The 13,831-nt window shown below is 35.9% G+C and overlaps 2 protein-coding genes across 5 annotated transcripts in view; both read left to right on the top strand.

The window, feature by feature from the left end:
• Nucleotides 1-13,831, top strand: part of LOC142354268 (uncharacterized) — a 301,959-nt gene that overhangs the window by 184,594 nt on the left and 103,534 nt on the right. For all 4 annotated transcript variants that reach the window (XM_075406530.1, XM_075406529.1, XM_075406528.1 and 1 more), the window contains exons 2-5: nucleotides 1,480-1,816; nucleotides 2,153-2,253; nucleotides 2,540-2,632; nucleotides 2,844-2,928. In XM_075406530.1, coding sequence (XP_075262645.1) covers nucleotides 1,619-1,816; nucleotides 2,153-2,253; nucleotides 2,540-2,632; nucleotides 2,844-2,928 — 477 coding nt within the window. In that variant the 5' untranslated portion in view covers nucleotides 1,480-1,618. The remainder of the gene's footprint in view (nucleotides 1-1,479; nucleotides 1,817-2,152; nucleotides 2,254-2,539; nucleotides 2,633-2,843; nucleotides 2,929-13,831) is intronic.
• LOC142354275 (uncharacterized) lies at nucleotides 2,947-13,788 on the top strand. Its single transcript, XM_075406541.1, has 6 exons — nucleotides 2,947-3,517; nucleotides 3,875-4,037; nucleotides 4,612-4,784; nucleotides 9,326-9,524; nucleotides 10,146-10,313; nucleotides 13,279-13,788. The coding sequence occupies exons 1-6, from the start codon at nucleotides 3,347-3,349 to the stop codon at nucleotides 13,422-13,424; spliced, it is 1,020 nt and encodes a 339-aa protein (XP_075262656.1). The 5' UTR covers nucleotides 2,947-3,346; the 3' UTR covers nucleotides 13,425-13,788.

Raw genomic sequence — 13,831 nt, 5'->3', positions numbered from 1 at the left:
ATCATCAGCCATGTGCAAACCTCCCTCATGTACATGTTGAAATCCACAGCGGTATTCTTGGACATTACCAGCTGGTTTTTGCATTAGTTGATTGTTGCAACATCAGTGCTCCATGCGTATATGAGCAATAAGATTTTGTCAAGTCCTATTCGAGATCCAGCCAACCATGTTCCAGTTCTGATACTGTAATCCTTTCGGCATCCCCTGATTTTGCATCGCCATCTATCCCGTCGCGCTAGTTGGTCGTCAGGGGTGCTTAACAGCATCTCATGCCCGTTAGGGCAATGCTTCACTTGAGGGATTATATCATACTCTTGAAAGAGCGCTATTGTTTCCCATTTATGTTTGCAGGTTTCTACAATTTATATTAAGTTCATAGGAGCCATTTCGTATTATCTCTGTAGCAGCTGAAATGCGGTTATGAGAAGTCAACTGAAATCAGTTATAATGGGCAAGCCCATGTCATCATCCGGCGGCTGGCCTACAATGATTTCTGATTTTGTGTTAAAGAAGTGGTTATTAATTTCAGTGGCTCGCCTACATCGATTTCCGTTTTTGTGTTAAAGAGGTGGTTATGAATTTTCATCTGGGGTGGCTATAGGTTACATGCCCACTAAGCTGGGGTGGGCTATAATGGGAAAGACCCAATGTATGTTTAAAATATAAAGTGTTGGAAAATTTAAAACAGTGCTGTGATGTTGCAAAGTGGGTGCTCACTTCCATCCCCTTTTTTATCATACCCCCTTTTTTATATTTTTGAAACACAACAAGAGACCTGTTGGGGTTACACCCGTAGCATGAGAGTTGGGTGAGTAGGTTTTGTGGAACAGTACAGTATCGCAAGCGGTTGTTCCTGCTCGCCTTGAGAGTAGATCGGGCACAGCAGCTGTAGAGGCCGAAAAACAAAGCAACGAAATATAGAGAATGCCGAGAAAATTTTTTTTCCAGCCTATAGCTTTTGAAGTGCAAGGAGCTGTCGGGTTGTCCACCGAATCTCGTCTCAGAGATCTTTGTAAAATGCTATTCGATGTAAACAGCGAAGCAAGAGCCTACGCCCTTAAACAGAGTCCTTGGGGATCGAAAGCGTGTTTGTTGGGGACTGTAAATGACAAAAACAATTTTTGACAAGATTTTCTGTTTGTTTTTGTTGTTTGTTTGTTTTGAAAATTTTCAGTTATCACTGAGGGGGCTATTTCGCTAGCGTCGAATTTTGATAACTTTACTGAGCCACTACGTAGTTTATCATCCGGTATTGTATCCATTCCCGAATTATTATTAAAAGTAAAATTTTATAAGTAGCTGCCCTACTCGTCCAGTTCATTACACGTGTGCAGAGCAATATGACCCGCCCTATTTCCTGACTGGAGTCTAACTCCTATTGACGGCCAATCTAAATCTGAACTTCGTACTTTGAAGTATTAGGTGAATGCAATTTAGGTTAATGCAATGCCAGGTGAAGAGTCCTGATGTTATTTTCAGAACTTATTTGCTCTTTGAAAAACGTGTTGCGTACCAGTTTGGTGCCAAAATACTGAAAGTTCAAATGAAAGTATGAAGCTCAAACGCGTCAGCAGTTTAGCTTTAAAAGATCGTTCAGAACAGTGGAAATCGAAGAGGCATGTCATCAAGTTCCTTCTTCACAGGTGGACTCATTGCTAGGCGAGGCTCTTCTGCGAGTTCGTCTAGCCGCCACTCTTCTGCTAGCCTTAAGTCGTGCAATTCGAGAGATCAATCTGTGAAAGGAGTTCCGTCGAACAGTGACCGAAAGTGCCGCCTTTATTTGTTAAATAGCAGGAAGGTCGAATTTGCATATAAGGTATGACTCATTTTGTTGGTTGATTTATTTCGAAAAATTTTAACTCTTCTCTTTTTATACCCTTTTTCGCAAATAGCTCGAAATACCAACGAAACGCGTTATTTGGTAAATGATCGAGGCAAAGAAAACCTTGTTGTGTTACTGAATATAGTTAAGTACCCAGTTTTATTTTAAAAAATGTATATTTGGTTCTATTTTGTGTGCATTGCCATAATCTGTTAAAAAAACACGTTCCAGTGTTTCAATTTGATTTTTTTTGCATTCAATTGTTTCGCCTCTAACATAATGCTGTAAAAGTTTGTTGACACTTGATTGTTACTTGTATTTTGTGTTTAGAATGATTTGGTCGTTCAAGAGCTGTTTGACATCGCTTGTTGTCAAGCGGCCATATCCCATCCAGACCGACAATATTTCAGCCTCTTCACATACGACGAACAGTCAGTCCACATTCTGATTAATTTTTGGCATTCCAAATTGGAAATACTAATTGCCTGACTCTCAACTGCTAATTTCCACGAGCGAAATAAAGTCTATTTTCGACTAATTGCCTATTTTTTAATAGTAAATTGATGATAATCAAGTATTAAAGAGATTGAATGTTGAATTCAAGTCCCGTCTCATGATAAATACTGATTGGACAATTGGTACCAAAAATTTGTTTTAAACAACAAGAATTTGCAGGAAACATTGGTCAATTATATTTAATTTTTTCAAGTTTTTCAGGCGCAACCGATACTGGCTGGATGTGAAAGCAAAAGCAACTTCATGCGTCATTGACTCGTCTAAACGGGATTTCGAAATTTACCTTGGAATCAAGTTAGTAATCTAATCATTTCTCTCCAAAAGCTGCCATAAGCTTTATGTCGGTTAAATGAGCTGTTTTGTCTTATTATTCAAAATGGTCAAAAATTACAATACAAGCAATTTTTTGGTGCTGCCCCTTCCCTATATATGCCCCATCTCGCGCTCCCTCGCTTACCGTCATTTGAGAGCAATTCGTCCAACTTCAGTCAGTTACGCTTTTTAGATTCTTTGTACCGAATGTTACGGAACTTCAAGACTTCACAACCATCGAACTGTTCTACTTGGAATGTCGGAAACTAATTTATGAGGTAATGTTTGCGGTTTCTATTTATTGGACATTATTCAGCCTGCCAGTCAGTCAGTCTCTTAACAGAATTTAAATGCATAAGAATCGATATGTATTAAGTGCATGTTTTATGCTCATGTACATACTCTAAAATACAATATGTTGCTTTTGTAGCACTTTGAAAAAGTTGAAGAAATTTATTTGGGTCATGGATGGTAGAACAAAATGCAAAGTGTCCCAATTTAACTAGTTTTTAAATCCGATTCGCAATGTCTTATAATCCCAAATTGCTACTGAGGTGCTGTTTAATGAATTTATAGTCCATTACTGGTATATTTGCGTGTTTTTGAGTAAATATGCAATTAAAAATTTGTTTTTATCAATAAATTTACAAATTTAGTTAGCATATTTTGTGGTCTTTGTAAATGTGAGTTATAAAAATGGAGCGTAAAAATGATGAAGTGTCGGCTGGAAATGACGGAGCAGACTTGGAACGCCAACGTCGGGAGCTACCTTCAGCTTCTCACGATTCTGAAGGTCACGATGACGGTCAAATTGAGATGAAGAGTTATCACTCCAGAACAATAACTATCGCCTATGAAGTCAAAGAGGTATGTGTATTCTAGGCTGGGTTTGCTGCTAATATTGAGTGATGTTAAAAGTCGGTGTTTTCTCAAAACTGAAATGTGTGAAGTAAAATGGAACTGTTCAAGACAGTCCTTGGGGTTTAAATTGTTGAATCTTTTACGTTATTGGCCGTTTTTAGTTCTGGAGTTTTAAGTCAGACAGTACCGATGATGTGTATCAATATTGAGTGCAAGCCTTAAGTATTTATTCATAAACTCCTTTTTGACGCATCGATTTGTTCAGGTTAAATTGAAATTTGATTGAATTTGGATTTGACAATTTGAAACTGAAGTAAAGACGAACGTTGAATAGAAACAAACTAATATTTTGCACTGTTTTAGTCAATCTTTCACAATGCAAGACCATGTGATCAAAAAGTGAAGAAGTTTCGGAAAGACCCGGTGTTTGACAAGCCATTTGTGATTGGAATCACGATTATAGTCCTCTTTCTGGCCGCTATGATCGTCATGGTTTATCTTTCTGATGGATGTCGCAAAATTAATGGTAAGACATGACATTTGTTCATACATAAGTAGGACCTCGATGGTATGATAAACTACAATTATTTGTCTTTTGTAAGTAATAATGGATTGAAACGAGTTGAATTGTTAATAGTTGAATTGTTTATATCGTTATCAAAAAGAGCGTTATCGAAAATATCGTTATCAAAATTAAAAATATGTTAATATCGTTATCAAAAATAGAAGTCTAATGAGCGTAATTTACAACGTGTATGATTTTGGTGCCGGATTCTATTTCGAATCCATTGAGTAGTGTTGATGAATAGTATTATTGAATAGTCGAATTTCAAATAAGGGACAGATTTGTTAGTACTGCTGTAATAAAGTTCAAAGTCATCATATCCATCTTTTAAAGTGGGATTTGGAATCCAGCTCGAGTGTAATTAGTTGATCTAATTCAAAGTCGTACCAATTATTTCAGTCCTATTTGTCTTTTTCTATGCGATTTTCCGTACGACCACTTTTCCGTGCAATAGAGATGAAGAACAGAAAAATGCAGTGCTGAAACGGGCCCTGTCCACTACCCAGGTTGTAATACTTCTGGTTTTCCATTTAAGGTAAATGGGACTGCTCTGCAGATGCGGATGATGAAGAAGTGAGTTGGCGTGATGCTTACTGCACTGATCCGAAGAAGTACGACTGTCACTACTTGAGCAGCAAAGATGAGATTCATGTACATGTCATTGGACAGCTTATAAGATGTGATGGGCTGCTATTCCCAAATCAGAAAGTAAATTTTTTGATCCATTTTTTATCACCACCCTTCCTGGTCCACCATAGAATATGACTGCCTAACATGGACGCTTTTACATAATTGTAACGGTATATTAAAGTTGCAATGGGTAGTTTCACCTCTTTCTTAGGCATGCTAACCAATATCAGGTCGAAAGTAAGCATAATGTCGAAATAGCTTGCAAATAGCGTAATACACAACTGCTTGCTGGCCTCACAACTGCTTTCAATCAATTAATAATTTGGTAATATCTCTTATGAAAGCGAAAGTTTTGTAGCTCTTGAAACGAGAAGCAGAGTTGAAACGAAGTTCGGCATTGTCGAGGCTTCAAGTTCTGAAGTCAATCTAGAGTGCTTTAATCACGCTGTAGTAGTAAAAGGATCAAAAAAGCGAGAAGTTTTGCTGCGTGCTCTCTTTTCAAATTATCCTTAAAGTGGAGTGAGAAATTGGTATTTGAATAAATTTTTGGTTTTTGAAAACGAATTGTTGAGTCTTGCGATATTTTTTCAATTTGTTGTCTGATCGCTTAGTTTTTTAATGACAGGTCTCATCTGTTGCCAACGATGCCTAAATAAATCCCAATAATTGTTCTTCTTGCAGTTTGTTTTCGAAGTTAAGTGAATTTTTGAGTTTTGCTAGTATTTGTACTTATTACATTCTTGTCCTTAATCTGATAAATGACAAATTTCATTATTCGCTAATGAGGATTTAATTAATTGGAATAACTGTTTTAGTCTAGCTATTGCTTTTTGTGACTTTTACACAATTAAGTTTAATAACTTCAATAACTTCAATGTGTTTTAGCAACTTTTTCAGATTTCATATGTTGCTAATGAGGAATAACTGAATAAAATTAGTAGCATGAACTCGATTCAATCGTTTTTATGATTTCGACACTTTCTTTTTAATTGCTCTCGTAGAGAAACAATTATGGTAAACGTGTGTGTCTTTCTTTATGCAAAATTTTTGCTTGACTGTTTTGACTTTTCGAGTGACTTTTACGCTCTTGATTTTTTGCGTTTGGCGTGATCTGAATTTCTCTCTCTCAATCACAATTTCAAGCAGCTGAACTCAATTGGCGGCAATTTAATACTAAAAGACACCTGAAAAGTGCGCCGAAACGTGCCATTTTTCAATTTAATTCCTAATAGTGGTATATGTTAACCTCCAATGTGGTTATTTGAATTTCTTAGTCCCATTTAGGCTCTCCCCCCGACTGAAGCAGGCTGCAATTGATTAGAGCTCCCACTAGTCGTTCGAGAGCAATTCTTGCGACGTTTAGTCGTTTATGTTTTAAAAGTTGGTTTATTTTGTTGCTTTTTCGCGTGTATCTGTCAGTTTTCTCTTGGTCAAATTGCTTAGTTCCAAAGCGAACAGTTCTTATCGACCTTCTATTAGTGCGGCCACATTTTGATCGTTATTTGCGCTAATTTTTAGCTAAGATTTGATTTGACTGAGATGCTGTTCGTTTTGTTTTATTGAACTTAAGAATCTTGGTTTCAATCTGTAATCGTTTTTAACCGGAAGTACTATTTGTTCAAACGGCTTTGTGACCTATAAGAGAATGTGAGTAAAATTGCCGTGTGAACTAATTTTTCTGAGCGAGAGAAGTTATTTGATCACGCGATGCGTTGAGTGAATGACTGTTCGACTTGGAAAAATGTTTTTGAGAGAATGGAGCATTTAGATGACCGTTTTAGCCGTGTTTTTTCGTCTATTTGGCTCTATTTTTTATTGTAAATTTTTGTAGAAATAAGATTTCATCGTTGCTCTATAAAAATGTAACCCTGCAATTGATACTACAAGAGTTTTGCGCGCCTAACAGTGCGTTTCAGGCCCAAAATTGGCACTTTATTCTCACTTTTTACTCTTTTTTTTTTTACTTTTTTCCATTAGTTTATTTCTTCATTTTTGGAGCTATAGGAGACTTTTTTCTACAAGCTCAGTAAAGATGGCGACGTCCTTTTGATAATTTATGCATTGAATGCCTCTTTTTGACGTGAGAATTTTTTGTTTTTGTAAAATTGTACACAAACAAATCCGGTTTTAGCTGTTTTTTTTTTCAATTTTCTTATTCTGTTTTGTACTTAATTACTATTAATTCTCTTCATGTGCACCGTCAAGAATTTTTTTTCAAATTGTTTCAGTGTTTCGAGCTTGAACCTTTTTTACTTTTTACTGAGACAGTAAGATAGGTATGCAATTTTATGAACCTCTTTTGTCTAATAAGGAAAATTCCTTTTTTTCTGCGTAATGGTTTTCAATTTTGATATTTACTTGGAATTTCCCATTTGATTTCTAATTTTATTTTTCATAAGTTACGGATTAGTTTTCGAATGTTTTTTTTACAATGCCTGTGTTCTCCACACTATGTCAGGTATCTTTCAAACAATCTCCTAATGCTTATAGTTTTATTGCCCCTGTTTTAATTATTGCCCTTATTTTTGCTGTTCAATATTCATCTTTCTTTTTTTCGTGTCTTCAAGTCTTTTTCATGATTAGTTTATGACTTGATAAATTCATTGACCATTGTTTAGTTTTATCGCGTTCATTTGGATTTAAAACGACAACTGCGTAAGGGATACTTAGTTATTAAATGATTACAGCTTGTATGGTATAAAATAGTGTTTTTGTTGAGAAAAATTACGGAAGTTGATAATTTTTGGAACTATTTTTTTGTTGCAGTACTTAATGTTTTCTTCGAAAATAGAAAACTTTCAAAAATAGAAAGACAGCCTAACATAGCGTGCACTTTGCTGCTGAAGCGGTTTGATGTTCTCAATTGCTTAAAATATTTTGCACAGTTATTTTGCTTGTATTAAATACACGAGTTATTGACTTTTTGTTTTTTAGTTTGGTTGGTAGTTAATGGGCTACATTAGTATGTACCAGTTAATTTAAAAGGTACTGTTTTCAGAAAGACGACTCTTCGAGTCATTTCCGGAATTCTTCTGGCTACGTTTTTTAATTTGTCGTTTCCATCGATGATTCTGTGACCTGTTTTTTTGGTATTGACATTTTCAATTTTCGTGATTCCTACTTCTCTGCAGTTTAAATTTGTGTGCGTGACGATATTTGTTCTGCTTTCGTGACTTACCTCAATAAAAAAATGACCTCTGAGCTCGCTTAATGAACATCAATTTTTTTGGAACATTTACTAGTTAAAGATCAATGGTGTGCATCTAAGTAGTGTCAAACGTATATGCCCTAATTCTTGAGTATTGGAGTCTTGAGTTTTGGATTTCGAATATTAATTTTGAAAAAGCTCTATTTGGGCTTTTTCCTTATCGTGCGTATGTGTCTCATAAAGATGACAGTCCGAATATAACCAAAAATTCTAGTGGCCTATTAAAGAACTTGTGGTCAATCTGTCTATCTTATTCCTTTAGTTTTTTTTCATTTCATGGAAGGCCACAAGCGTCTATCGCTGCTTTTTCCGGCAATCTGCCGGCTATGTTTCGTGCAGTTAGCTTCAGAGACTTGAAGCTGCCCTGAAATTACATCAAGTACCTGCACAATATCAGCAAGTAATTTACAGCTTGTACCTACAAAATACAATAAGCACCTGCACAAGAACCGGTCTAATTATGCAAAACCTCACTAAAGTAACAAAATTTGAGAAAATATAATTTCTACAAGAAATGATAACCGTGATGAATTTTCAAAACAAGAACACCTGAAGAGGAATCAAATTGTCGGAAACATTTTACAGCAGTGGGACATTACAGTGCATTTTTTTTCAAAAAAGACCCATGAAAAGTCCATGAATTGAAATAGATTGAATTTTTTCTTGTTCCTGGCAAACTTTTTTAAGTCAACACTCGGCTGCGACGAAAGTCTTTAATTGACAATAAATTGTCTAGAAATGCTTTTTGGTCAATACTGTCTAGGCTGAATTTTTGGGTCTATATAAAGTCGAGGCTCTCGCCAAAATCAATAGAAAGTCTTTTCATAGCCAATTTTGTTCAATTAGTGTTCAAAATGAGGGATTCGTATGTTTTGTAAAAAGTGCTGGGATTAATTCTCAAATTTTAGTATTTGCAAGAAAGGCTCTTATAAAGGGAGAGTACTGAGGTGAAAAATTGCGAGGTGAAAAGATTTAGGGGGAAGCGACGTTAAAATATGTAGGTTAAATGAGTCGGGTTGAAAAGATGTAGATTATAGTCGAATAAAACAGAGTAATCAATTTTAAGGAATTACCAAACGAAAAATAGTTTCCTATGAATAGCAGTCGAAAACGTGAATATTTCAATGTCGAATTTTTTGATGACTGAATTGATAGTTTTCAAGAAATTAGCACTTAGAAAGGTTGCAAAATCTTCCTGCTCAGAAAATTTACGCTGAACTGAAGCAACTAAGTGTTCTTAGTCCCTAATTGTTCATCTTTTTGGACTGTTCTCAAAGAACTCTTAGACGACGGCAAAATCATTTGCGTTTTCACTTAGTTATAATTCTCTAGGATATCAAAGTTCTCTGAAGCCCCAATATTGTTTCTGTGAAGAAAGGATAAATTTAAATGCAGAGAATTGGCTCTTCAGGTGATAAAAGTTGACATGTGGGATGGAGATACGTTTCTACATTTTGGAGACGATGAGTTGATTGAATGTCGGATTCTGCCCGGAAGATTCCTCTTTGTATGTCATCACAGAGCCAGGTTCCTCATCGAGGGTGTCTCGGAGGGCAACCCGCCCGATCTGTACTTCAAAATTACAATCAACGATACTGACCCCAATTCAAGTGAGAGCTCGTCCTTTTTTTGTTGACAACCTTAATTACCCCCTTTTATTGACCACCCTAACTAAAAAAGACCGCGCTTCATCTATCGAAAAAATAAATGGACACCATTATTGTTGGTTGCGTAATTATTTTTTACTATTAAACATAAACTAATGAAATTAGCTCTGTTTAACAATATTTTAAGGAATAGATCTCTTTATCAGGATAGGCAAACATTTTTTAAGCAATCGTTATGGTTGAGACTTAGAAAGCTTTTGAGTCATTGCAGATGTTGCGATATAGTTGCAATTCGGGGTCGCTCACATATAGCTGCTGTTTCATGCTGAAAACTTCAATATCTGGTATCTAATTGATCTTGGAATGTTATATCACGGGAGATAAGTTCGGGTGTCAAAAAATAGCGATCTAATCTGCGTATTTCACATGAGTATTTCACAACTTGGTTCTTTTTTAAAACAGAATTGACAGACCCTTTAATAATACGACTAAAACTGAAGTTTTTAAAAAAATAATCTCGTCGATATATATTTTTTTGGAAAACACTCGCTTGCCCCTTTTTTAAACTAATTTTTGGAACAGTTTAAACTTTGTTGGTCGTAAAACAGGTGTTATTATTTTCAGATTTCTGTGGAGAAGACCTCTCAGTAGAAGACGGCATTTGCGAATTGAACACTAAAGATGTCGGCACAATTACACCCGACAAGAAAGCAGTCGAGTGTACATCCCCAAACTCAGAAATTATCCAGATCACTAGAGAGCCAGACATTACCCAACAACTCGATCCAACCAGTAAGCCGAACTGTACATTCCTTTCGCTTTTATAAATTGTCAACAACTTTTTCCACCGTGCAATAATATTCAATCTTTGACCAACCGAAGTTGGAAGCATTTATTGTAGTCTTGGTACAAAAATTTACTCGACTATTTTTGATTTTTGGGTTGATTTTTACGTGCTAAACTTTGCAATTCGCGTCGTTTAACTAAGTCAGATGTTTTGGTTGCGTGACTCTGCTTGAAGTCACTGATTACCTCTGCCGTTTATCGAGAACCGCCAAGCGGTTCGAGATATTAAGTCAGAATCTCGAAGTGACTTCTGCTGAGTCACGTAACCATGCCTTAAACACGAAAGGCATACGTTTTAAAATAACGAGAGTCAACCTTTCGCTAAATAGGAACTTTTGGCATCTTAATTTCTGGCTCTGTAGACTTTCGGCATTTAAAATGTGCACTTGAGTGTTTTATACGTAATCCCTCCATTTTCTCCCTGTTTCGTACTCAATCTAATGTATTTTTAACACGTTTGTCGTAAGCAAGTCAGAACTAATATTTGGATGTTTGGAACTAATGTATAATGTTTGGAATTTTTTAGACGCAGTAAAATGCGTTCCTAAATGTCAATAAATGTTTGACAAATACTATGGTTTGTATGGAACTAAATTGCATTTGTTTTCTATGCTGTGCAAAATTTTACGTTGATCATTTTTAATTGCTCTCAAACGAAGTTTGTAGCAATTATATTAGTCCTCTGGTCTTATGCGATTATTCGCTTGACCGATTTTTTTTCTGACCCTTTTAATTTTTCGTCCTCAGAACGGCATGAGCAGGGAGGGCATTAAGTGGCTGAGCTTCTCTCTTAGAGCTTTACGCCTTACTAGTCTCTAAGTATGAGATCACTGGAACCGTTTTGAGGAGACAATTTCATGGTGTGATGGGGGTTCTTAATCTTGAAAGTAAATCAGTCAGCAACCCCCTTCACCCTCGCCAAGACTACCCCGTCCACCCTTCTCCACCTTGCGATTTGGACCACTCTCTCATCTAGCTCTCCTAAACCCATTGCTTGACCCTCCGCCCCCACACCGTTCAACCCCCTCACTAATGCTGGCACCCAAAGCCCCAGCTGGCTACTACCAAAGCCATTTGCTCGTCAGTCGTTTGAGAGCAAGTCGCACGATGTTGATCGGCTATGTTTGAGTTTTTGTTCTTGAAAATTCGTGGCTCTCATGACATTTTCACGCCCGGCTTCTTAATTTTGCGTGAGCAAAATTGCTCTCATTCCGAAACTATTTCGTTGCTAACTTAGAAGCGATTCTTTACGATAACGTTGCAAAGCATATGTAGCTTAATGGCTAAGGTCTAGGGCTGTGAAATTAAATTGTTCGAGAGCCCGTTGTTCGAGAGCAACTCATCCGTCCTTAGTAGTTTCATGTTTGTCTGACCTGTAATTCTTTGTCATAGTAAACGATATAACCTATGAATCCCGATAGCATTGTTTGTCTTGGTGGTTTTTACAGCTGTTTTCTGAATTTACTTTCCTTTATGGTGCTTATATCGATTTTTATGTTTTAGACCCGGTTTTAATTATTTATGGAAGCCTTTCTTTAGTATTTAATAGCCGCCCTCATCTTCTCAGCCGGCTATTATAGCGCTCCTTTTTTTTTACTTCGTCGAATAAAAAATGTTTCGCTTTACCTCATTTTGCCGCCTTTTCAACATTTTGCGTGAAATCTTTTTGACTTCTCTAGGCTAGTTTCACTCTTCTCTCATTCTGCTAAAAGTGATTTTGAACATCAGTTGCTCAGCAAAGCAATTCAAAATGAACAGAGTTAGTACAAAAATGGATGTCAGAAATAGAAACGGGATAAACCCATAAAGCCCAATTTCAGATGCCCGCTATTTGAACGTCGTTCCTATAAGTCTTATTTACCATCTCTAATGCTTATTGTTATTGATAGTAGCCCCTGTAGCCTCTCTCTAAGAAACAAGTATGTTCAACTACGAAATGCCATCAAAACAAATCGGACTTAAAAAAATGTTTTTGTACAAAAATCTTTTTTTTTTCAATATCTTCTGTTATTTCAATCCCAATCATGCTTATTGGAATCAACGGCGGCTATTTTCCGGCAATCTGCCGGGTATGTTTTAATAAATTTAACTATAATTTTTTCGTATTTTACTTAATTCAACCTTATTAAGGCTAGCTTACATTACGTAGCAAAAATGTATTTGCTCTAGTAATGTTACTCGAATTTGTCACTCTTATTCACGACAATGTTTAACTACATATTGTAAGCAAATTTAATTAAATTTTGCTGCGGGATTGGAAATATCCTTCACAATTCTTCCAGTACCTGTTTTTGAAGAAGCACTGACAACAGTGACAATATTTCGTTGCTCTTGTCCACACCCTTAATCACACTTGTCCACACGTCACCTTTTTGCGCAGTTGTGGTATCTATTAATTACGATATTATTAATTAGACCGACATTAAAGGAAGCCAAATTAGTTTTTATTTTGTAGAGATGTCCCTCGCAATGCTTTTAGTTGATTAAGATGAAAATTTGCCGTTTTGCAACTAGATTACCGTTTACAACAAAAATGAATTTTCTGAATTGGGTGTCAAGTAATTACGGATAAAATTCGAATTATGAAGTTTTAAGCTATAAGTTTTAAGTTCAATATTGTGGACAGTCGTTACTTTTACCCGCGAATGCGAGTGACGAAGTTTACGATTTCTTCTTCATCATGTCATGATTTAATGTCAAAGATTAACGTAACCGTTTTTTGTGAATTAAAGTGACGCAAATTATTGTTGCTATTGTCCTGGAAACGTCAAAACAGCCTCAAAAACAGCAATGCTCTTTTGCTACGAATTTTATTTGTTTTTGATACTAATTTTTAACAACCAACCGTAGTAAGGCGATGTTGATATTTGTCTTTTTTTTGCATTTGCTTTTAGATCTTGCTTTTTGATAGGTGCCTTGTTTCTGGAGACCAGCCAACTTGATAACTGGACTATCTGGAAATGCTATGTGAGGATATACATGCCATACTGGGAGAGAGGCACGTGTGCATACTTCAACCTCACTGAGCAAATCAGAAATTACGATGGAACGTTTTAGTCATTACAGTTGTCGAAGGAACAGATGTCAGCGAATTAGAAGCAGAGAAAGGAATTGAAGATCAAAAGAACTGAATTTGAAAAAGAAAACAAAAATCAAGAAAACGAAGATGGTTCTGCTCTAAAGATATAATTCATGATTTCCAAGATTTATTCTGATGTTGATATAGTTACCAATTATATTTTAAAATCGTCATTTTATGTGCAGTTTGTTTAGATTTTGATATTAGAATTAAGAAATCCATGTTCACTATTTTATCGAAAAAAGGTTTTTTTTTTCAACTTTATCTGTAACATGATTTTTATCGTAATATCAATAAACAGAGAATGATATATGTTCAAATTGACTGACTGGCTTTTAAAAACAGATTTTAAAAACCACAAACAAAAGGTATATCTTATTTAATC

Source organism: Convolutriloba macropyga, chromosome 15, assembly GCF_964194025.1.
Source record: "Convolutriloba macropyga chromosome 15, txConMacr16.3, whole genome shotgun sequence".
Taxonomy (NCBI): Eukaryota; Metazoa; Xenacoelomorpha; order Acoela; family Convolutidae; genus Convolutriloba; species Convolutriloba macropyga.
The sequence above is the reverse complement of the archived record's forward strand: the minus strand, read 5'-3'. Positions and strand labels throughout refer to the sequence as shown.

Bases quoted from the DNA above. Each gene is read 5' to 3' on its own strand.
- LOC142354275 (XM_075406541.1), top strand. From the start codon at position 3,347: ATGGAGCGTAAAAATGATGAAGTGTCGGCTGGAAATGACGGAGCAGAC. The intron at 3,518-3,874 runs GTATGTGTATTC...GCACTGTTTTAG, and splicing joins TCGCCTATGAAGTCAAAGAG to TCAATCTTTCACAATGCAAG. The intron at 10,314-13,278 runs GTAAGCCGAACT...GCTTTTTGATAG, and splicing joins CCAACAACTCGATCCAACCA to GTGCCTTGTTTCTGGAGACC.